The sequence below is a fragment of the Ochotona curzoniae genome, unplaced genomic scaffold (assembly GCF_017591425.1).
Source record: "Ochotona curzoniae isolate NIBS_2020 unplaced genomic scaffold, NIBS_Ocur_1.0 contig_2210, whole genome shotgun sequence".
In the NCBI taxonomy this organism is placed as follows: Eukaryota; Metazoa; Chordata; class Mammalia; order Lagomorpha; family Ochotonidae; genus Ochotona; species Ochotona curzoniae.
This window is the reverse complement of record NW_024465369.1, coordinates 35,488,949-35,514,023: the sequence shown is the minus strand read 5'-3', so window position 1 is coordinate 35,514,023 and position 25,075 is coordinate 35,488,949. Positions and strand designations below refer to the sequence as shown.

The window sequence follows — 25,075 nt, the reverse complement described above, 5'->3', positions numbered from 1 at the left end:
TGACTGAACACTGTATTAGTAGCAAGATGTACTTATGGCTGTGGCAACTTAGGGAGTGAATCAGTGGACAAAAGAAGTTTCTCTTTATCTGCCTTCCCAATGAAATGAATTATTTCAAAAATAATATTGTAAGGAATGTTTGCTACTCCTTGTGGGAACTAGGAATGTCTGAGACTAAATCCTGCCTCTGCTTCTGGTCCAGCTTCCTTCCTGCCAGTACATCTGGGAGTCAACAGATGGTAGTCCAAGTACTTTGTAGTAATGGAGTTACTGGTTCCAGACTTCTGCCTCACCCACTCTGGGCTACTGCACTAGGAAGTAAACCAGCAGATTGAAGAGACTGATCTAGACAGATTAGTACAGACTACATAGATCTCTTGTCTGTCTCCTTCCCTCTCTCTCCCAGTACCTTTCCACATGTCTCTCTCCGTCACTCTCTTGCTCACTCTTTGCATCTCATTCTCTATCTTTGAAAGTAACAACAATTCCCAGGTAGCATGACCAAAATCAACAGCAGACTAAAAGCAGTGATGAGGGGGGAGGAAGAGGGAGGAATTGAAAATATTCAGAACAATCCACATCAGATCTCTGCAGGTGAAAAGTGTATGTGAACTAAAAATACCTTGAGTTTTATTAGGGTATATGGGATACCACAAACTGGTGGAAAGCACACAACTACATCTTGGTCCAAACTCCACTTTAAATCTACAGGGGTGAGTGCTGGACAGAGTGGTTAAGGTATCCCCACATCCCATATCAGAGTGACTAATTCAAATCCACTTACTGCCAATGCCTGGGAGGCAGGTGATGGCTCCCATGCCTGCATCCCTTCCTGTTGAACTGATGGGAGGCCCAGGTTAAGTGTCAGGCTCCTGGCTTTGGCCCTACACAGCCCTGACTGGAGAAATTTGAAGAGTAAAGCAACAGAATGAAAGGCTTTCTCCATCTATTTATCTGCCTTTCAAATGTAACGAATAAGTGAAACAGGTCTTATACACAATTTTTTAAAAGTCGAAAGAACCAACGTTGCAGTCATTTGAGGAGTGGATGCAAAATTTCTGTCTTCCTAGTGACTATATTTATATAACAGTTTTTAGACCAAGGAATATTACTAGGGCTAAAGAGGGTAAAACTCATCAAGAAGACAGTTGAAAAATTATATATTAAACCTTGTTACCAGGTACATATGAAGCAATGACCAAACTAAAAATGAAATAGAAAAAAAAAAACGGTTATAGGCTAAGGTTTCAATAATTCTGTGATAAAGTAGCAAACTGTTTGGTTAGTACTGTTTAAGTCTTTCATATCCTATCTGACCCTAATGGAATATTCATAGTTTAAGTGAACATGGTGGATTATTCTGGGTCATGCAACAAGCATCATCAACAAATGTAGAAAGCCCAAAATTGTACTAAGTATATCCTCTTACCACAATAAAAATTTGCCATCAGTAATGGATATATGTAAACTTTCCCACCTGATTAAATAGTGTACTGCTAAATAACCCATAGATTTAAGCAGAAATCACAAGAGACATTATGAAATATCTTAAGCTCCTTCAATATCAGTTCTTGGAGTGCGTCTGCAGTAATGCTTATAGGAAAATTTTTACAGTTTAATGCTTTTATCAGAAATTCAGTGAGCTAAAGCTACCATCTTAAGAGACTACAAAAACAATTAGACCAAGTAGTAGCAGGAAGAAAATTAAAAGGTAAAGGTAAGAGTAGTGACCAGTGAAAAAAAATCCAAAAAAAAAAAAAAAAACCAGGATCACTTACACAGGGTTTGAAACAGGTTTTAACCACAATTCCCGTGCAATTTTCTCAAACCTTTTTCTTGATGCATTGTAGGAATGCTTCCATTCATACTGTAATGTTAGCTTTCACTATAAAAGTGTCATCTAAAGAAGTGCTAAGAGAAATTAAAACCTGATTGTGTAGAAATAAATTTACAGTGACTGTGGCTCCCAAGATAATACTTTTTACCTGTGTTCAGTTTACATATTTAGAAATTGGATAGAGGGATTTTCTGTCATTCAGCTATAAATTGTAAAGTAGCTTTTATTGTATCAGCAAATTGTCTTATTTTTAAATTATGCCTGTGTAATAGAACTTAAAGGGACTGATATTTTGAAGTATTGACCTCTGTGATTTTTTTTTTAGTACTGATACTTGAATGTCCTCTTTAATAAAACCCACTTTTTCAAGGTAGAAATAGTTTAATTGATGATATCTGATGTTTTAAATCTCGCCCTTGGTTCAGTTTGAGGTAAAGCTATCTCAAGGGCAGGTGTTGTGGTTACAGTCCGTTAAGCCACCGTTTCAGATGCCCACCTCCCATAATCGAGTGCTGGTTTGAATCGCAGCTATTCTACTTCCCTGGTATCCTCCTGCCAGTTTCCCCGAGACAGCAGCAGTTGATGTCTCAACGTTTGAGCGTTGGCACCCACCAGGAAGGAGCTCCTGGTTCCTGTACTTAGCCCTGGCTGTTGTGACTGTCTGGGGGTGCACCTGCAGAGGAAAGCTCTGTGTCCCTGCTCTTTTAAAAAGGGAAGAGTCAAAAACAAAAGCATCAATAACTGCTGCTTGAAATCAGGAGAATAGGAGCCATTTAAAGTATAAATCTTATAAATAAGCTGTCACACACAATTGCAAGTTTGTAATACTTCGAAGAACCTTATTTTGAAATGGAAATTATTTAATTACCAATTATATGTTTTGTTATAAACCTGTGCTTGGCAACATGCCAAAATAAATAAAATGGATTGCTTTAAGAACAGTGTTGTTTTCACATTCTGATTCCTGAGTTTCAAATAGATATTTCTACATAAAGGGTCACTCTTCCACCTTGGAATAGATGGAACACAGGTCTGTATTCTGACCTTAACGTGGTTATGTCCGGTAGGTTGACTTGTTGGCACTGCATCTACTCAGCTGCAATTCAGAGATGTTTCTTTCACACATAGTCATGGAGTAAGGACGGCTGAGTGGCTTTTAAAGGAATTAAAGAAATTTAAGCTCCTTATGAGGCCCTGTATTGAATTATGGTGAATTTACTATTCTGAGCGGAAATAATCTGTTCTCTTATTATTCATCAGTTAGGGCCCAGTGCAATAGCGTAATGGTTAAGGTCCTCCCCTTGAACATGCTGGGATCCCAAATGGATGCTGGTTCTAATCCCAGCAGCTCCACTTCCCAACCAGCTCCCTGCTTGTGGCCTGGGAAAGCAGTCAAGGATGGACCAAAGACTTGGGACCCTGCACCCGTGTGGGAGACCCGGAAAGAAGTTCCTGGCTCTTGGCTTCGGATTGGTGCAGCACCAGCTGTTGAGGCCACTTGGGAAGTAAATCATCGGATGGAAGATCATCTCTGTCTCTCCTCCTCTCTGTACATCTGCCTTTCCAATACAAAAATAAACAAATCTTTTTTTTGAATTTTAATAATCTAAGTTTATTAAGGTACAAATAAACAAATCTTTTTTTTTAAAGATTTTATTATTTTTATTGGAAAGGCGGATATACAGAGAGGAGAGACAGAGAGGAAGATCTTCTGTCCGATGATTCACTCCCCAAGTGACCGCAACGGCCGATACTATGCCGATCCAAAGCCAGGAGCCTCTTCCGGGTCTCCCACGCGGGTGCAGGGTCCCAAAGCGGGTGCAGGGTCCCAAAGTTTTGGGCTGTCCTCGACTGCTTTCCCAGGCCACAGGCAGGGAGCTGGAAGGGAAGCGGGGCTGCCGGGATTAGAACCGGCGCCCATAAGGGATCCCGGGCGTGCAAGGTGAGGACCTTTATCCACTTGCGCCACCGTGTCGGGCCCATAAACAAATCTTTTAAAAAATTATTCATCAGTTAATAAAAACCTTTGTGGAAGCAGAACTAAATTACAGTATTGCCCTGGTACTAAAATAAGACCAGTGTTACTGTCTAACTATATTATATCAGCTTTTTCCAGTAGTCACTTTCCATAATTAAAAAGGCATCATTTGTGGTCTGGCCCGGTAGGTGTCTGTTGGGCTTTTGTGGCTCTCATTGTTAAAGCATTCTGCCTCTTGAAACATCAGGTAGTGCATTTTCTGCCATTCTCATCGAAAGTGATGTTCCGCACTCCGCAGAGTACTTGAGGTTGACTCGAGCTCTCCCTGGCCCATCAGTGTGGCGCAGCTGCATGCCTTGCCCAGCTCTCTGCCTCCCTCACTGCATCCCAGCAGCTGTGCCCCACCTCCTACCCTGGCGCTCACCAGCTCGGACCATTACTGAGCGCTGTCTCCATGACTGCCTGGTGCATTTCTTCTACTTTCCTACACATCCATTCCTTTGGAACAACAGGACTAGTCGCAGCTAGCAGAATGTCCGCGCCAATTTCTTAACTGAACCCAGATCTCACTGTTTCCTGTTGAATTTTCTTCAGCAGTTTAAAGGCAGCTAGGAGTTCTGACTGGATGTAACTGAACGAAGTAAGAAAGCATCGCCTTAATACTAGAGCTAATCTTGCTTTAAGTACCTCTTTTCCCCACTGCCTTGTGAACTCCTCTGGCTTAATACATTCAGTGCTAATGAGCAGAGCCAGTGCTGTGCATCGCCTTTTCACTGCATTAAAATTCAACTAAAGTGACTGAGATTGTAGCACAGTGGGGTAAGCCAGGGCTGTGACACCAGGATACCAATTTGGAATGCCAGTTTGAGTTCTAGCTACTCTGCTTTGGATTCAGGTTCCCACCAAGATGTCCAGAAAGGCAGCAGAGGATTGCCCACAGCCACACTCATGGGCGACTAGGGTGGAATTCCCGGCTCTTGGCTTAGGTAAGACCCAGTCCAGTCTGTTTTAGCAATCTAGTGAGTGAACGAACAGATAAGAGATCTCTGAGTATCACTCTCCCTCTAATAAATTGATCTTCAAAAAAAAAAAAATACTCTTAATAGAAATGGTAACATAAGGACTAAAATTCTAAATTTCATGTCATAATAATCAAAATGCTGAAAATTATCTCAGTAAAAGTAGCACTGCCTATTTTAAAAGAATGCACTCCAGTTGCCCTCCAGATAAAAAGATACCTGGGGGGCTGGCGTGGGAGGTGTTCTTGCCCAGCTGGCCGCCTACCCACGTTGCTGTTGTTTTGATTGTGTTCATCTGTTCTCTTCTTTCATCACCCAATACCATGCAGGAGAGCTGACTCAGAGCTTCCAACTTCAGCTGCCACTGAAATGTCACTGCCACCTTCCCAAGCAAAATTTCATTTCCTCTCATGTCCTTATCACCTGCAACATGGCTTACATTTGCAGCAGGCTTTGCAGACATGCTCATTAACCATTTTCCTTCAAGCTCGTTTCTAAAGGTTGTATATTTTGGCTTGGAGGCATAATGATGCTAGTGCTGAATTTTTCCTTATCTGCCTGTAGGATGGATTTTGTGTGGTGTGGTTATTGGCATTCACGCTGGAGATGTGAATGCCACCAACATGTGATGTGCGGGTGTTAATTTTCTCGTGGAAGCCAGGGTTTTGGTCTGTGTAACAGATGATCCAAATGAGTGTGCTTTCAGTTTTTCCCTACATCACGGCCAGAAGACACCTGACTCATGACCTGTGTTACATGGACCCCTCAACAGCCCACCTCTCTCCCACCCTCTCTGTCTTTTTCATCCTGGTTTAACCAGTGCCTTCATTGGACGAGACTATATTGGGATCCAGGATTAATCCAGTCTGTTTTATCTTTTAGGAAAGTGATTAACTTGCAAAAACTTGTGAACAAGTGAAAAGCAGTTTTAACTGCCATGGCAAATAAAGTTACTTTATTCCAGTTGCCAAAGAGAAACTCTAAAAGTAGCTGACCACGCCCTTTGTGCATTAAGGTGCAATTCATACCATGTATTCTGTCTATTTCAATTAGGAAAGACCAAGAACATGGGAGGTGGCCTAGAAAAACATCTGTGGTCCACTTACCAAGTTGCTTTTCTTGGGACGACCTTTATTTTACTAATAATGTCCCATGCTAAACTTGATGGTTCCTTTAAATTGTCTTATTACAACACCTTTCCCAAGGAACACTTTTTTGTAAACTGAGCAGAAGATCAAATAAGGGTAAGATAGGGCTTCTTCGAAAGGAATGGGTCACTCTCGCACCTTACAAAGCCAACACGTGCCTTTTTGAAGGTCTTACAGTAAGAATGGACAGCAGAAGGCAGCTTGTTTCTAAGAAGTGAGTAACTAACAACAGGATACATGTCATACAGATGCCCCAAGCCCCACTGCCCATCAGCCTAGATAAGAAATGGATTAAAAGGCAAAAATTGTTTCCTTTTCAAAAAGCTCTCAAAAGGAAGTCTGATGACACATCTTCTTGCCATATATTCCATACTGACAAAATGCTGTTACCTTGTTTCCTAGTCCGTGTCAAAGAATCAGTGATAAGGGCAAAGGGATTTAGGAAATGGTAAGACACCCACTCTGCCTCTTGCCCCAGATTCCAGCTTCCTGCCAGTGCAGACCCTTGGTGGCAATAGTGATTGACTCCCTGCCCCCCACATTTGTAAACTCTGAATTCCCAGCCCCTGACCCCATCCATCTCTGAATGTTGTGTGGTCTTCTTGGGAGCCAGCCAGCAGCTGGAACTCAATTTCAGCCTCTGAAGTTAACTGGGGGGAAAATTATATATATATAATGGATAATATATATGTGTGAAACAAATAGTAGTGATTTGAACCGGAAGAAAAGTGAGGGAGACAGAAAAGTAGTAACAGTCTTGAATAAAAGAACTAAAACTTGAGGGCTGTTTAGAATATAAATGCCATGTTTTAAAATGACACATGGAAGTTTCCCATAATGGGTGCATCAGTTGTGTCTGTTGTGAATGACAGCAGTTCTTTTCCCTGGATGCCGACCATTGGAAGATTTTTGTGCCCGCTGTGTATAGGACATCTTGGGCAGAGGTGACGCAGAGGTGATCCGGGTTTTGGACCTAAGCCACTGTACCTCTTGTTAACCCTTCCAGGCCTGCCTCCCGTGATACCCCACCTGTTTGTTTCTTAGCATATATCCTCCTCAGGATATGAATCATTTCTAAGCCCAATTACTCAAATATAACCACATCTGGTAAACAAAAATATCAGCATGTATCAGTGCCTGTAAAATTGTCTGCAGAAGACATCACCTGATTCGATTTCAGTACAAGTGAAGAACTATGTCATGGACGCAACTGTACATATTTATGGGGGACAGTGTGGGCTAACTGCATCAGTAACTGGTATATCCATCACCTCCAAGATATTTCTTTTCATTGGGAATACTAGTCCTAACTACAGCCCTGTACCCAGGCCATCCACTCTTTTTTTTTTTTTAAGATTTATTTGTTTTTATTGAAAGGCAGAGGTACAGAGAGGAACATCTTCTGTCCTATGATTCACTCCCCAAGTGACCGCAACAGCCGGTGCTGCACCGATCCTAAGCCAGGAGCCAGGAACCTCCTCCAGGTCTCCCACACGGGTGCAGGGTCCCAAGTCTTTGGTCCATCCTAGACTGCTTTCCTAGGCCACAAGCAGGGAACTAGATGGGAAGTAGAGCTGCCGGGATTAGAACCAGCGCCCATGTGAGATCCGGGTGCATTCAAGGCAAGGACTTCAGCCACTAGGCCTTGGTGCCAGGCCCCATCCACTCCCTCTACTGCCCTTTCTCTTCATCCTCCCCACCCTCTGGGAGCCACAGTTGCACTCCTCAGTAGCATGAGCTCTCCTGTCCTAATTTCCACTGGTCAGGTGAGAACTGCTCAGAAAGACACCAACACTGCTCCATTTACTTCACATAACATCCTCCAGACTGAGGAACTATTCTAACTCCTGTCATGCCGTTTTGTTTGGTATCTTTTTCTCTGTTGAGTAGATAGTGTAAACATTATTGATACTATAAACTACATTGTAAAATGAAAATACATAAAGCTCAAATATAGGTTAATTACCCACTTAAAGAACTGGCAGTATTTTAGTGATAGGCAGCTCAGAAGTATGCTTACAAGCCCAGCAATCCTGCTCAGTGCCTGGCCGATTCCAGGTCCTAGTCCCCATTCCTGTCGCTTGTTCCTAACTGCAGATGCGCTGTCAGGACTCTCAGCTTGCTTGCTTTTGTGGTATGTGAGGAAGGGCAAAACATTTGTTAATGTTAGTCTTGAAATTTTTAACATAAAATTACCCATGGGGTATCATGTGATAATGTCCACTCAGGAAAAATATACTTGTTTCCTCAAATATTTAACTTTTAAGCTGAAGACATTCAAAATCCTTCCTTTACATCTTCGTCTTAGTTTATTTTCTTTGATATACAGCATGTGTTGTGGTGTAGCAGTGAAGGTTACAGCCTGCAATGTCAGTAGCCCACACAAGTGCCAGTTTATATCCTGGCTGCTCCACTTCCAATCAAGATTCCTAGGGATGGCCTGGGAGAAGCAGTGCCAGATGGCCCACCTGCCAGAGCTCCTGACACCCACATCAGATCTAGAGAAAGCTCCTAGATTGTTCCTGACCCAGCCCTGACCCAGTCCTGACCATTGCTGTTATCTAGGGAGTGAACCAGCAGACGGAAGATGTCTTTCTCTCCCTCCCTCTCCAACTCTTTCAAATAAATAATTTAACAAAGAAAAATGCACAGTAACTTATTATCTGTGGTCAGCCTACTATGTGATAGTTAAGCAAGGATGTTTTAGCGTTCTAAGCGTAACATCCAGTAATCCCTTTTCCCAACCCTACGCCCTCCCTTGCTGTCCTCAGCCTCTGGTACCCACCTTTATACTTTCAATTTCTTTGACATCAACTTGGTTTTTAGATTCCACAAATATGAGATCATGTAGTATCTGTCTTTGTGTGGCTTATTACCAACATGTCTACAGTCAGCTGAACCCGGACAATGGTGCTAATAACACACATTGACGCAAAGACAGTCTTCTCAGTTAAAGGGCGCTGGGAAAACTGGATAACCGCGCGTAGAGTGAAATTAGACTCTGTCTCTCCCCATGCACAAAAGTCAACTCAGACCTAAATGGAAAACCTGAGACCTCTAGGGGGGGAAAAAATAAGGGAAATGCTTCTTAAAAAATGAAACGTGGCTCTAAGTAGGAATCTCAGGGGAATTCATACAAATGACCAACACGTGCATCAAAAAAGTGATCTCTGGCCCACTGCTGGCTGGGATGTAAATTAGTACAGGCATTGTGGAAGCAGTGTCAGTTTTTCACAGACTGAACGTTCAACCACCACATGACCCAGCAACCCACTGCTGAGTGTATATCCAAGGTAATCGAAGTTATCAGGTGTTGCCTATAATACTGGTGAGCAGTTCAGCTCCTTGCCTGCAAAAGCAGAGGACAGGCCAAATACGTGGGACCCTGCTCTCCTTGTGGGAAACTTGGAAGGAGTTTCAGACACCTTGCCCAGCCCCAATCATTGTGACCATTTGAGGAGTAAACCAGTGGATGGAACAGTTCTAATTCAGCCTTAAACATAAATAGAAAGGGCCCGGCGTGGTGGTGCACCCACGTGGGGGGGCGTGGAAGAGGGTCCTGGCTCCTGGCTTCGGATTGGCACCGGCCATTGCGGTCCCTTGGGGAGTGAGTTAGACAGAGGATCTTCCTCTGTCTCTCCTCCTCTCTGTGTATCTGACTTTGCAATAAAAAAATAAATCTTTTTTGAAAAATAAAAATAGCAAAAATAAAGCAGCCTGGGCTGACTTAGAATACCTTTACCTTTAAAAAAAGAAACTGCACAAGAATGAAACATGATTCCTGAGCTGCAGGTGTATGTTTTAACTAGAGAACACGGGACTTGGCTCTGATGGTTAAAGCCCTTTCTTGAGCCTCGGTCACATGAGGTGATCCCTTCTCCACTGCCACCTTCAGAAAGGCGAGGCATCATTGCTCTTGTACCATCTCAGAACTCGGCATTCTGCCAGAATCCCTATTGAGTCATGAACAAACACCATCCACTCTGCCTGTGCTCTCCCCATGTGACTTTCAGATGTTCTATCATAAGGTAACTGGTAGTGCTGGGTTATGGTCTCCAATCAGAGTGGTATGGGACTGCAGACAAACCAGACAGCACTGAGTATCTGATCTGATGGTGGGCTTGGCCTCTGCTTGCAGTTTTAGTCTCTGAGCTTCACTAAGCCTCCAGGCACATCTGGGTCTGCAGCCCTGACCCTTTTCCTTGGGAGAAACACATGGCACTACGGCCTTTTTTTTTTAAGATTTATTTTTATTGGAAAATCAGATATACAAAGAGGGGGAGGAGGAGGAAGAGAGAGAGAGAGAGACTGATTCACTCCCCAAGTGACCACAACGGCCGGAGCTACGCCAATCCTAAGCTAGGAGCCAGGAACTTCTTCCTGGTCTTGCATGTGGGTGCAGAGTCCCAAGGCTTTGGGCCGTCCTCGACTGCTTTCCCAGGCCACAAGTAGGGCGTGGATGGGAAGCAGGGCCGGTGGGATTAGAACCGGCATCCATCTGTGATCCCAGCGTGTACAAGGCGAAGAAGACTTTAGCCACTAGGCTGCTGTGCTGGGCCCATGGCATACTTTCAAAATCAATGTCAAGTCTACTCAAGCCCCCTTGGTAACAATGAGCAGGACAGCACACACCTACTAGAATGAATCCCAGTCATCCATGATAAGGCTTTCCAAATTATCCTTACTTGTATATTTTCACCAGTAGTAATGTTTCTGAGTGCTGATATACCATATTTCAGTTGTTCTAACATACATTTTGCATCTCAACATCTCTGAAATTGGATTTTGTATTAGTGGCCTGTCATAACTTAATTCACAGTTTTTCTAAATGGAACACGTGATGTTGTATCTTCTGTTTGTAGCATACTTACTACCTTAAACTCATTTTCTTTCAAAGTCTTAGTCAACATATTACTATTGTTGTAAAATGACAATCTTAGCTGTGGATTTTGTTACTTGCAATAGTAATTTTGGCAGATTTTCATAGTGGAATTAAGTCATATTTTATGGTTTTCACGTTGCTGCAGTAGGAAATCATGTACATATATATGAAATTATCTTAAGTAGATCTAAGTTATACAGATGACTTCTGGCATGCACCCTTTTATTTCTAGTGCATTTTCAGACAGTATGATACTATTCAAAGCTGTAGTTCTGTTCTTTATGTTTGAGGTTTGGATTTACTTGCTTCTCCAATTCTTTTCATGTGAGCCAACATATTTTTTTAATGAAGATATTCTATGTGTTTTTTAAAATGATGCTATTCTATGTATGTGTTATATTCTGAACGAAGGGGAGAGTGACAAAGAAAGGAGAGATCTTCTAAACATGGGTTCACTCTCCAAATGGCTGCATCAACAAAGACTGGGCCAGGCCGAAGCCAGGAACTCCATATACGTTCCCATGGGTGGCAGGGACCCAAGTATTTTCCCGAGGACCTTAGTAGAGGATGGATTAAAAGCTGGATAACCAGGACTCAAAGTGGCACTTTGATAGGAGATGCCAGCATTGCCTGCGGAGGATTAGCTCACTACCTCACAACCCCAGCCCCATAGCTTCTCATTGTTAAGCGCAGGTATTTCACAGCCAGCATTATGGCACAATGGGTTTAGTTGCCGCTTAGAGTAGAATGCCAGCATCTTTTATCACAGTGCTGGTTTGAGTCCAACCCAGCTTCCTGCTCCTGGGAATAAGAAGAAGTCAGACTGAAAAAAAGTTTAACTGTTCTGCTCAGCTGGGGTCGTTCCAAATGTAGCTATATTTCATTTTCATGTTCAGTATTCACTGTGGCTTGTATGTCAGAGCTCTGGTACCAAACAGTGTCCTCATCCATCCATCCATCTCCCCTCTTCCTCACCAGGCTTCCATTCTTTTTCCAGGTCCACACATTCCGAGGACCACACTGGTGTGAATACTGTGCCAACTTCATGTGGGGCCTCATTGCTCAGGGAGTGAAATGTGCAGGTAAGAGAGCCTCCTGCGTCTAACCAAGTCTGCGATAGAATCATGAGGAGCAGGGGATGAAACGTGTTGCTGTGCATGCTCCATAGGCGGGGTCCTGTTTGGTCCCAGGCATACACAGTGCACGGGATTGGCAGGCTGCCACTTTGGAACGCTTTTATCTGCCTGTAACCTCCTTGCATTTGATGGGCAGCAAACTAAGGATCTGGTCTTTGGTCAGCACAGAGACAAGTTCACCTTTTTTATAAAAGTCTGATAAAAAGATAAAAGTAAGGCAGTTATATTTAATGCTTGCCTTTGATGTTATAGCAACTAAAATTTTTGTTTTTACCAATGCAGTTTACAGGGACCTATGATTGTTGCCTAGGAAACTGAATTTTAAAGGCCACTTGTCAAAGTGAATTGTTCTCACTAAATCTTTATGGCATGAAATTGAAGCTTTTGAAAATTCTGTGATTTTGGGCCCGGCGCGGTGGCGCAAGTGGCTAAGTCCTCGCCTAGCACGCCCGGGATCCCATATGGGCGCCGGTTCTAATCCCGGCAGCCCCGCTTCCCTTCCAGCTCCCTGCCTGTGGCCTGGGAAAGCAGTCGAGGACGGCCCAAGGCTTTGGGAACCTGCACCCGCGTGGGAGACCCGGAAGAGGCTCCTGGCTTCGGATCGGCATAGTATCGGCCCGTTGCGCTCACTTGGGGAGTGAATCATCGGACGGAAGATCTTCCTCTCTGTCTCTCCTCTCTGTATATCCGCCTTTCCAATGAAAAAATAATAAAAATAAATCTTTAAAAAAAAAAAAAAAAAAAAAAAGAAAATTCTGTGATTTTATCTTTCCAACATGATCACCAAATTTTGAAAAAGCACTTAATCACTGATATTTCCTTTGTGGTGTTTTGAGATCATGACCATTCCAAATCCATTCTATAAATGTAATCATGGTATTTTAGCTTTAATTTCAGAGATGTTAAATCTGAAACATGGGGCTGGCACCATGGTACAGCAGGCTAGTCCTCTATCTGCAGTGCTGCTCCACATTCAATTCAATTCCCTGTTAATAGGCCTTTGAAAGCAACCAAGGACAGTCAGCATACTTGGGTCTCTGCATCTGGGTGGGAGACCTGGAAGAAGCTCCTGACTCCCAGATTCAGACCAGCTCAGCTCTAGCCATTGCAGCCATTTGGGGAGCATACCAGCAAATGGAAAATCTGTGTCTGTCCTCCTCCCTCTGTAAATCTGCCTTTCTGATAGAAAATAAATCTAAAAAAAAAAAACAGAACAAACATAAGATACCCAATCTAAGACTTACCAAAATACAGAAATAAGCTATTTGCACCATGTGAAATTCATTTCTGCATTGAATACTAGCCATTTACCAAGTACCACAAATTCTGTCATAGCCTTAAAAAGAAAAACCTGAATTCTAAATATACAGTTCATTAGAGGCTTTTCTATTTAATTTGTAAAATTAAAATTTCTCGCATGTTTTTAGCATGGAGCCTTACACTAAAAAAGTATATCAAGTATTTAAAAGTGGTAACTGTGTTAACTGTCATTTATCATTACTTATATCCCCATGTTTCTTTTGTGACATGATTTTTAAGTGGATTATTTTTATTGTCCATTATGCATAGCACTGTCAGATCTGACTTTTCCAGTTTCTAACTTATGTTTGCTTTGAATAGCAAGATGGAATATGCATCGTTCTGAATGTTCCAAGTTCTTCTTGTTTGAATTATTCTCTTGGCATCACTAAGGTGCAGTGAGGCTCCAGGCATCGTCTCCAAACAGACCCTCTAAGTACCTCCTCACTCTAGGGAGGACTGGGGTAAGAATTCCACAAGCAGGGACTTGAATTGTGCTGAGTTCCCCTGGGAGAACCTCAGCTCAGAGTCCAGTCCCAGAATGTCAATAGGAAGAACCTCACTAAAATAGGACACCCGACATGGTGGTTTTTCAGAGGCCCATACAGTGCCCTGTCCAAAGCACAGATCACCTGCTCTAGAAAGGAGGGACTCAAGCGAGCTGGCTTTGCTTTTTCTGACACAGCCTGGGCCAGCGTATCCCACATCTTATGACTGTCACTAATCATTTATGTTTTTCAAGAGTGAAGACCAGCTCAGTAAGAATTCTGAGTCAGTTATTACGAGAGCACTTGGGAAGAGTCTGGTAATATGTGGCAATCCCAAATCATGTTTGAAAGAAATGTTTTGGAACATTTATTACAGTAATAGTGTGAGAAAAAAGGAGAAAGGAAATGATTCACTCCCATCCTCGCAGCCACCCACATGAGTAGCCTCCATCTATTTCTGAGAATAAAGGTCAGGGATAGAGAGAAAGGCCTTGAGGACACTTTTTTCATTGCTGTTTTATCCTGTCCTTAGAAGCATTATGCTCTGCGTGATTTGAACCAGATTAATGCATAATATAAGCACAGTTTACCCTTGGGGGTGGGGGAGAAGATGTGGAAGCCTAGGATTCAAATTAGTTTGGTTTTCTATGACAACTAGTTAAGTCTGGATTGACAGGACAGTGGATTCTTAGGAACAAAGTGACTCAGGCTCCCGTGGCCTTTGAGCCATCTACTTTATCTAAAACAGAAGGACAGAGTGAAGAGTTGAAAGAATGTGTTTAGTGTGGTAGACTGAGTCATGCAGCCAAGATGTCCATAATGGACGTTATCCTCCGTTGTTCCGGTGAGCCCAGTATGTTCACACAAGCATGCTTGTGAGACAAGACCAAGAGGATGAGAGCCCTGGCAAGATGGAAGGTCAGAAGCAGAGGCCCGAGAAGATGCCATGCTGCTGGCTTTGAAGATAAAAGGAAGGGACCACGAACCAGGCACTGCAGGAAGCCGTTAGAAGCTGGAATAGTAGAAGACAGATTCTCCCCACCCAGAGCACCCAGAAGAGCATCAGCTTGATAAGCCCCAATTTTAGAACAGTGACACGGATTTGGTCTTCGAGCCCCAAGAAATGTGGGACCACGCATACATGTTGTGTGAGACACCAAGACTATGTGGTCCTTTGTTACAGCAACAGTAGGAAATTGACACACTAGCCAAACAGTAAAGACATTTCCAGAGGCAAATGGTAGGCTCAGAAAGAGGTGGAGTTATCTTCCTTCAGATCCCCAAGGCAGAAGAGAGCATCTCAGGAATGTTGAAGCTTTATTTGCTAGATGAAGCCATTTTGTATCACTCACTCAGTCCCTCCTCCTCCACCCCCTGGTTTTTTTTTTTAATCATTTGTAAAAGTACTGAATGGTGTTCCAACCACTACATTAGCAGAGTTGATGAGGAATTGAACTGAATCTAACAACAGATAAGCTGTCCCTTCTGTCCTGCTATTTAGAAGCTTCAAGCAGCTCCTTTTACTTGAAAGCAGTGTTTTCATACTCAGAAAAACAGAGTATTCGCAAGTTTTCATAGGAAAATGGTGACTTCTAACACATATTATGGCATTTCTAGAGGGAAACATAACCAAGAAGTTTAAAGATAAGACATATTTCCAATTAGTTAGATTATGAATACTCATAGAAAAAGTGATCGTCTTAGAGACAGCAGGTAATATAACAGGTAAAGCCACTGCCTGAAAATGCAAAATCCTAGATGAGCACCAGTTCATGTCCTGGCTGCTCCACTTCTGACCTGTCTCTCTGCCGATGTGCCTGGGAAAGCAGAGCATGACCCAAGTGCTTGGGCCCATGCCACACATGTGTGAGATTTGGATGAAGCTCCTGGTCTCAGCCTGGCCCAACCCTGGCTGTTCAGACTATTCGGGAGTGAATCAATAGAGGATATGGCTGTGTGTGTGTGTGTGTGTGTCTGTCTGTCTCTCTCTCTCTCTCTCTCTCTCTCTCTCTCTCTCACTTCCTCCTCCCCCATAAAGTGTCTTTCAAGTAAGTAAGTCTTTGGGAGGAAAAATGTCCTGCCTTTCAAAACATATGAGCATAACTGTCATCCATAATCCTGTCAATAGAGAATAGTATCAGCTGGTCATTCAAACATAGGTTTCCATTGCTTCCTAAGTACATAAAGCATCAATGTGCTTTAGAGAAATCAAGACTTAGTAAATGAGAATAAACTTAGTAGTTTGAGTAGAACAAGTATGCCGAGAAAATACAGACTAGATGTGAATTGATTTTCTCATTCCTCCTATGTATTTATCCTTTGCTTATTAACTTGAGAAACTGAGATTGGGAGCATGCTGTAAAACTAACAAAAAAGGACCTACCAAAGCAAGCTGTGGAGAAAGACTGTTTTATGAGCATCCTTCCCCCACCCTCCTTCACAGTGTAGGACTTCTCTGGGAGAAATGGAACCACACAGGAATTATATGACTTTAATAAATAAATGTGAAAACCCAATAAAGTCTTAATGGAAAAATGAAACATTGATATACTGCTAGTCCTTGAAGCAGCAGATTTGAGAACAAGCTCAAGGCTGGCATACTCCACTGTGAGCTTCCCTGGATGGAAAGATGCTTTCCTGACTTTGCCACTTCCTTTGGTCTTCTGTGGGACTTCATATGCATTCCTGCTAAAAATGTGGCCTTTGCCATTTATTGGTAAAATTAAATATATTTCCTATAGTCCGGTTTTACTCAAATGCAAGATAAAATAATGCTTAAAAATATTTGTTCTTTAAATACCTAACTCTGACTTCAGCCATGACTTTAGTTTTCATCAGGTCACAAGTTAAGTATCCTACCAATATTTAAAATGAGAAAACTTCAAACTCTCAAAGCAAAACAATAAAATTAAAATTTTACAATAAAAATTTAAAAAATTAACACCGTAAGTGGTATTCAGATGGTCAGATATGAGGATGCATCGAATTTTTTTGTTTAGCTATCAGATTTCCATTTAGAGTTTATACATAAGGAAAGAATATGTATATTCTTATGTTTTATTACTGCTTTTTAGAAGTCCTACCAGGTCAGCAATAGTTTCATTTGAGCAAAATGCAAGTGTTGTAAAAACCCAAGTGTATGTAAGTAATAAAGGATGCAGTACACTTACTGAATAAGAGATTGAAAAGAGAAAGACAACAACAAAAAGCCCCTCCGAGTACCATGTACTGCCTTGTGCGACTCAGGACCCAGGATCCAGTGAATCTCAACTCTCCCACTTCCTGGCCAAGTAACTAGGAGTCATAGCACTACTCTGTGTCATGTGTGAAATGAACACTTACTCCCTGAGTTTGCGGCCTGTGTGTACATCTGTAAAATAAACAGCACATCAATGCCCTGATTAGATTAGGAAGCGGCACTAAATGCCAGACTTAATGCACGATGTAAAGGTTCTTCTATTTCTGGACAAGGTATGTTTAAAAATGCTTCCTTTTATTCTTCCCAATAACTCTAACAAAATACCCTCAAGCTTGAACATCAGAGAAAAGGCAAGCTGGTGATTTTCTGGGGGCTAGGCGGGAGGAGTGGCACAGCATGTATGTACTTATTTTTACCTCCTGTGTTTCCCAGCCTGGGCATTACCGAAAGCAAAAACTCCTAAAATCCAACAGGCAAAGACATACAGCCTGAAGAAAGTCTGCTTTTCTTAGTTTAAGCACTGAGAAAGGACAGCCAAGCAGGATGGGAACTTTTAGTCATGCCCTCTGACCTCAAGGTAGACACCATGAGAAAGGCTGTATCTCTACATCAGATGTTGCTAAAGCAGAGAGTATGGGTGCAGCCTGTTGCCCACTCCTACCCTGCAATAAGCAAGGGATTAGTTCTCTCCTGTGAGTCTGTAGGCAGAGCCCATGGCTTCCAGCCCTACCTGTAGCAGTAAAAATGGAGCATCCCTATTCGGTCAAGTCGTCATGTGGAATCCCTTGGCTTTACCCTATGGGAGAAGCAGCATCCTCTTGGCCCGTGTGGGTGAGCAGAGTCCTGTTTTCATTCCTGATCTGCATTAAGAGTAGCTACTGGGACCATCATCGGAATGATCCTTTGTGCCTGCCTCCTGCCAGGTGCATAACATGTTTCTCCCCAAGTCTGTGGGCCCAGACCTAATTTGTAGTCTACATGCAGCATCTAGGCTGGGACCCTCTGCTTGCCACATACACCCTAGAGAAGGGGGCAGTGGGGTTAGAGGCCTGCCCTTTGGGTAACACAAGGAGGGGAGGCCAGCACCACAGCCATGTGTAAGCATAACAAAGGCTTTGCAAACCAGGTTGATATTTGGGCCACAGTCTGCAAAAGAGAGCCAGGTCATGGAGTTCTAAATCTAAAACTGGTTGACTTTCTGCTAAAATTGAAGATTTAAATAGGAGCCACAGTCTTATAACACTCAAAACATCCAAGATACAGGTCAGAGTTACTAAAAACCAAACCAAGAAATTTTCAAATTAAAAAAAGGCAACTAAGAAACATTAAGATGGCATAGATGTTGGCAGGTATCATATAGAAGTATTCCAGTAAGCGAATACACTCTTCAGTCAAATGGAGGGGGTGGGAATCAAAAACAGTTTAAAAAGAGAGCCAAAAGGAAGTTTCAGAACCAGAATGTATGATAGTCAGATGGGCTCACTGAGTGGCAGTCTCCATAGCAGAATGGAGACAACAGAGGAAAGGGGTGAGCTTACAGAGAGGTCAGCAGAAATTAGCCAATTCGGACAAGCAAGAGAAAATACTTTTTAAAAGTGAACTGAGCCTCAGGGAGCTGTAAGACAATAGCAAAAAGATTTAATGTTTGCATTTTTGGGACCTCAGACAGGGATGGAGAATAAGAGACTAAAAGCTCCTCAAATGTGGTGTGAGCAATCAGCAATGGTACATTCCTCATGCCTGGGGATAGCTTTATATAAACTGAATGCATTAAGAGCAGTGTAAATATGGAAGTATCTGCTGACCCATTTTTGCAGGTCCTTTTTGGGGCCTGGCACTCACACACTCTCTCTCACACACTCACACACACACACACACACACACACACAACTGGCTTCAAGCTCAACTTAGATTCTGACCTTAACTGATTATGGCCATGGCATACAAATAACCATGTATAGCATACCACATTATACAGGTCTCTCAAAAGGTTTTTTTATTCTTCTAAACAATAACAGTCTTCGTAAACAATCTACTATGTATGAGCATTTTATGCATTTTAACATTAAGGCCTCACTTGAACCCCAGTAAACATTATTTCTGCTTTGCATTAAGTGCGGTGAAGTTGAGTAACTCACAATCACAGCTAATACATTCAAAGTCAAACCAAAGTTGAAGAGGTAATCCAAGACATTATTATCTCTTTGAAGGGACCATTTTGCCATTGATTTGCTTTATAAATAAGTCAAAAATATTTGCTTTCAAGAGGAATTCAAGTTTATTTGGACATTATTTAGCTATCAAGAAATATCATTGAGCATCTTTTCAGATAGCATGGCTTGAGTTCTTTGCCCCAGAGGCTTCTCTCACTCAAAGGAGCCATTATTCCCTAGTGACACTGATGTGTGGACATGGTCAGCATGGAGGTAGCCATTCCCAGGGTGTTCCAGTGCTCACACATGTGCACACGCAGCTTCCTCCCCTACATCTGGCCTGTCTTTGCACATGGACGGTACTCAGTACATATGGACTCCTCCCTTAGAACTTACAGCCTGTGGGGTGAGCCTATTTCAAGTTGGCAGTGTCTATGCACGTACTGAATAAAGGAGTCTATCGGTGTGCTGGCTTACTTCCCCATCTCTGTTTAGTGACCACCCTTTGTAACTAAACTACAGCTGTGAAGCTTGACCAAACGTCGTAAGAGTGATGACGACCACCAGCATTTCTCGAACAGTTTGCCACATGCCAAGCCTTAATGCACAGTCTCATTCTTCAACCTAACAGTTCTGTGAGGTGATTAGGATGCTCTCCTTTCCGCCAGAACTGCAAGCACAGCTGAGGCTTACCCACAGATCCCCGGATAACCATCACAGCCCTACCCGATGCTCACATGGGTTTCCTTAAGACCACTGACCTTACATAAACCACACATTCCACTTAGACTGGATTTGCAAGAAGTCAACATCATGTTTCTCGAGCTTTAAGACAAATGGGTTGTGCTTTTTAAAGCAAAGATTACATTTCTTTTGGTTGAATTATTAGTTATGGTTTATCCTTTCATGTAATTGCTCCATTCTAATTTAACCAAATATTTGTATTCTCTATTCCATTTAAACTGTTTCAGTGCTCCCTTAATGGGGAAAATGCTATCTCGAAATAGTAACTAAAAAATGGTTGGATGTTGACATCTTAGAATTTATAACACAGCAAAATTACAGAGCAAATAAACTGAGTAGATAGAAAACCACCCAAAAGCTTAAATCCCCTGTCTGTGTAAATTGAGGTAAAGTGCACCTGATTTGCTCAGTTGTAAAACTGTTTTATTTCATGGAACTTTGCCAGTTCAAATGAGATAAGAAATGTCTAGACCTTGGACAATGCCCAGCACTAGTGAGCCCTTGCTGACCAGTGATGGTGGGAACAGGTAATACCTGAAAGCTGTTTGAGGGTACTGGATAATTTTTCTATTGTAGAAGGGCTTATAAATAGACCTAAGTATGAACATCGCTGCTGTAAGAGGGTCTTAGATTCTGTTACTTTAGGATCCAGATTTGTATTTCTTAGCAAACATACTGAATTACTTCTCACATTAAGTACAATTTTTACATAACTTTACAGGAAACTGATTTTCAATTAGCCACCTTAGTCCATTTTGTGCAGTCACAACAGGATTCCACAGGCAGGGTGGTCAATAATGAACACAAACGTGTTCACAGTTCCAAGGTCTGAGAAGTCCTTCCTCGGGATGGCAGGACCTGCCGTGGCTTCCTGCCGCATCCCCACATGGCACAGGAGGAGGGAGCCGCTCCTGCGAGGCCGGGGCTGAGGCTGCAGAGCTCTCCAGTCCCAAGCACTTCCCAGAACACTCTTGTCCTTGGAATTAAGTTCCTGGCACATGAATTTTGAAGAGAACAAGCACAAAGCATAGAATTGGCTCTTTGGCATCATACTATCTGATCGAAACATTTAACCAAGCACTTTTGTAACGGGAGGGAGTATCTTACAATCCTACAGCAAATAAAATGATGAAGCAACACAGAATTCTGGTCTCCTAGCTTATAACAAGGATTTGAGAGAAAAATTTTCTCTACCCTGAAGGAACACTGGAGGCTTAACTGTTTAAAACCAAAGTCATGCTGCGGTGTCTTTAGCTAGAACACACGCACCAGGAGGCTCGAAATCCAGACTATCTTTGTCTCTATTTTTGCACAGATTGTGGCTTGAATGTTCATAAGCAGTGTTCCAAGATGGTCCCCAATGATTGTAAACCTGACTTGAAGCACGTGAAGAAGGTGTACAGCTGTGACCTGACCACGCTCGTGAAAGCGCGTATCACCACACGGCCAATGGTGGTGGACATGTGTATCAGGGAGATCGAAGCCAGAGGTGAGCGACCTCCAGGGTGGGCTCTGGAACTCCGGGGCCCCCCACCCCAGTTCAAGACCTGGTGCCTCTCTACACAACACCGTTGTCTTCCTCTGCAGTTTTGTGGAGGGAAATGGCTTCCAGTGTGAAGTATCTCAAGTGAGAAACATTAGTTAACACAAGCAGCTTGATTTTGAGGCAGATTTAACCAATTGTAGAAAATATACTTAAAAATATTGATAGCTGGTACTTCCATTCTACAAAGGCTGGCATGTAGAGACAAACACCAGTGTTTGTCTTTCATCCAGGAAGCAAAGCTGTGATGACTTCTCCATGGAGAAGCCACAACTGCACCTGATTATTCTTGCCCTCTTGGGAAAAACTGCTGCAACCTATTAATAAAGCTCAACTGAGTCATCTGTTACATAAAGAATTTATGGTGTAATTGAGGTGATGAACTATTTTCCTTAAGATTTAATATATTTGCTTTTAATTAGACAGAATAAACCAAATTATAAATGCTCAGGTGACAAAAGGTCAGAATTAAAGAACTGTGAATGAAATTGTTTTATTTTAGGAAAATGTGTGAAAAGGCTTCTAAACATGTCTATTTTCTCATTCTTTGAGATTCACTTACTCCTGGCTTGGGAAGGCCCTGTAAATGTAAAGAAAGGGAATAATTCTAAAGAAACCAATTTGTTCCCATGCTTACTTTTTATAGGTCTTAACTCTGAAGGACTGTACCGAGTATCAGGATTCAGTGACCTAATTGAAGATGTCAAGATGGCTTTTGACAGAGGTATGTTCTTCTACATGTTAAGACAGTCATGCTGTTTGCTACATCAAATTATTTTCTGCATTTAGTTTTTTAAAGATTTATTTTTATTGGAAAGTCAGATGCATAGAAAGGAGAGTTGGAGAGAAAGATCTTCTGTCCACTGATTCACTCCTCAAGTGGCCACAATGGCCAGAGCTAAGCCAATCTGAAGCCAAGAGCCAGGAGTTTCTTTCTGTTCTCCAATGTGAATGCAGGGTCCCAAGGCTTTGGGCCATAATTCACTGCTTTCCCAGTCCACAAGCAGGGAGCTGGAAGGGAAGTGGAGCAGCCAGGACACGAACTGGCACCCAAATGGGATCCCAGCATGTGCAACACAAGGATTTCGTCCATGAGCCATTGTACTTGGTCCCCTCTGCATTATTTAATCATTCATTGATGATTCTTATATCCAATTAAAGGACTTGTGGTTGCTAATTTGTGCTAGTTTTAAGTATTACAGTTGTCAGATTTCAGAATCTGAATGAAAAAGAAGCGTAACATTTAATTATCAATATTTGACTATCCAACTCTGGATCATTTGCCAGAAGACATGCAGAGCAATGCTATTTACCAAAGGCATTGAGTAAAGATGAGATGGAGGTAGAATCTTATTACATGTTTCAAGTTTCCCACCCAGCTTTGCTGTCCTATGGCTCCCAGACATCCTCATCGCAAGGTGCAACTCAGCCGAGAACCAAGTCACGGCCAGGAGATCAGAACTAGAAAGCAGAGATGAGTTGAGGACCCCTGCTTAGGTCATGCCCTACTGGGGAAAGAGGAGCCTAGCCAAAGACAAGTTCAGTGCATCTAACACTTTGTTCTTACCAACATCTACATTAGGATTTGTTTGCATGGTTCTCTATTTTCTCTTGGTTTTAAGTGCAAGATTAAGCTGGTACCACAGAAAAGCAACAGTTTTGAATGCAGAAAATGGAAGAGTGAGTAGTGATCTTTTAAAGAGCCTTCCTTTTTTGCAAGTCTGTTTCTAGTTCGGTCACACTCCTTTCCCATTCACGAACCTCTTACAGCCATTTGAAGGTAAAAGTAAGTTAAATATTTCACTAACCTGACCTAAGAAAAATCTAGGCCAACCCAGGCATTTGAGGAGAGTAATACTGTGAATTAACAGTATGCTGGATCCAAATCAGTCAAGAAACATAATGCAGAAACCATGCAAAATGGGATGTCAAGGGGCATCACTTTCTCTGGAAGCTAGGAACCAACACATCCTTTCCCAGCCCCCGGCCACAATTCTCAAACAGTTCACAATGTCAAAGAAATAGAATGCTCCCATGGACTCCAGAACTCAAGCAGATGTCAGTTCTCTTTCATTAAAAATAAAAGACTACCTTTTGGTGCTCTGAAAGCACAGATGAGACTTTTTAACTCCCTGAGTGCTCATCTTGTCTCCATGTAGCCACACCCATGTGTTCCAGCAGTGGTTTGTAGGAATGACAATGAAGAACATTAACCAGAGTATGAAGGAAACCAAACTGTCAGTTCTGCCTACATGCAAGTATATGCAGAGTGTCAGATAAACAGAGCAAGACAAGTATGAAAGAATTAAGGGGGTGATCATTTCTGGAAGTCTTAACCCTCAAATAATGAGATTCGAGAAGAAGGGATCCATGGACTGCTGGAATTTACTTTTTGTTCAAACATCAAGGTAAAGAGTAACTCTGGGAGAGTCTTCCCTAACTTAGCAGAAAGCCCTTGCCTAGAGGACCAGGCCAGCATCAATACTGTCGTACCTTTGCTCAGAGCACTTATGTGATGAGTGAGTGAAAGCAAATCAATGTCTTTGAGCCTTATCCCAGGACAGTGACAGGTTTCTAAAATCAAGAACTGATGGTGAACAATCCATCAGGAGATGCTCCAATAAGGCTGCAAAGAGATGCCAAGCGTTCATCTCCTCTTCCACAGGGAAGACCAAGAGTGACTAACTGCATTTCACAGTGAGTGTTCATGGGAGAGTGCTGAACTCAGCAAGGGCAGCACGGGAAGCCTAAGGCCAGAAAGACCTGGGCTGCTTCTACAGCCTGACTCTGCAGGCATGAAGTTGTCTCCACAAACTCTCCCAGAAAGATTTGTAGGGCTGCCCTGGACACTGGTTTGGCCTTACAGAGACTCCGTCCACTCCCATTTGGGTGGGCACAAGCAACTGCACAAACTTGCTCTAGCCTGGCATGGTCACACCCCCACCAACAACCACCAGGACCCACATCCCTTGCTGGGACTGAGAGGAACCTTATCGCCCCCCCTTGCTGTGCTCCCATTGCCACTGAATACAGTGGAGGAAGATCCCAGCTGCCCCTCAGCATGCAGCTGAAGCTCAAGTCAGAGCAGCCACAGACTGGAAGCTTGCCAGATGCTTTAGGAAAAAGCCTTCCACCCATAAGAGCCACCGTTTGGAAATGATAGAGCTGACTGATCTGCAGGATGCTCAGGTACTCATGGAAGGACACAAGTAGCACGAAGACGGAAGCAACAGAAAATGGCACAAGTTCTTGGGCCCCTGTTATGCTTGTTGGAGACCTGGAGGAAGCCTCTGGCTTCAGCTGGTCCAGCCCCAGCCACTGCGGCCGTCTACAGAGTGAATCATTGGGTATAGGATCTCTGTCCTGTTCTTTGTAACTCCGACTTTCAAATAAATATGTCTTCTTAAGAAAGTGGCATGCTGGATAGAGGAAAAAAGTAATCGCATGCTCTTGATGGGAACACAAACTGAACTAGTACAGCTATAATGGAGAACAGTAAGTATAGTTTCCTCAGAAAACTAAGTTAATCAGTCACGTGATCCAGCGATCCTGCTTCTGGGTATAGAGCTGAAGGTCACTCAGTTGGCCTGTGAAACACCTGCACTGCAAGTTGTTTGCAGCACTGTTCACAATAGCCAGGCATGGAATC

The 25,075-nt window shown here is 42.7% G+C and overlaps 1 protein-coding gene across 6 annotated transcripts in view; it reads left to right on the top strand.

Moving 5' to 3' along the window:
• The window catches only part of CHN1 (chimerin 1), a 194,671-nt gene that overhangs the window by 157,627 nt on the left and 11,969 nt on the right, over positions 1 to 25,075 (top strand). For 3 of the 6 annotated variants that reach the window (XM_040971745.1, XM_040971744.1, XM_040971746.1), the window contains 3 exons: positions 11,862 to 11,946; positions 21,199 to 21,372; positions 22,073 to 22,150. In XM_040971745.1, the coding sequence (XP_040827679.1) occupies positions 11,862 to 11,946; positions 21,199 to 21,372; positions 22,073 to 22,150 (337 nt within the window). The remainder of the gene's footprint in view (positions 1 to 11,861; positions 11,947 to 21,198; positions 21,373 to 22,072; positions 22,151 to 25,075) is intronic. The other 3 variants (XM_040971750.1, XM_040971748.1, XM_040971749.1) reach the window with 2 other exon arrangements.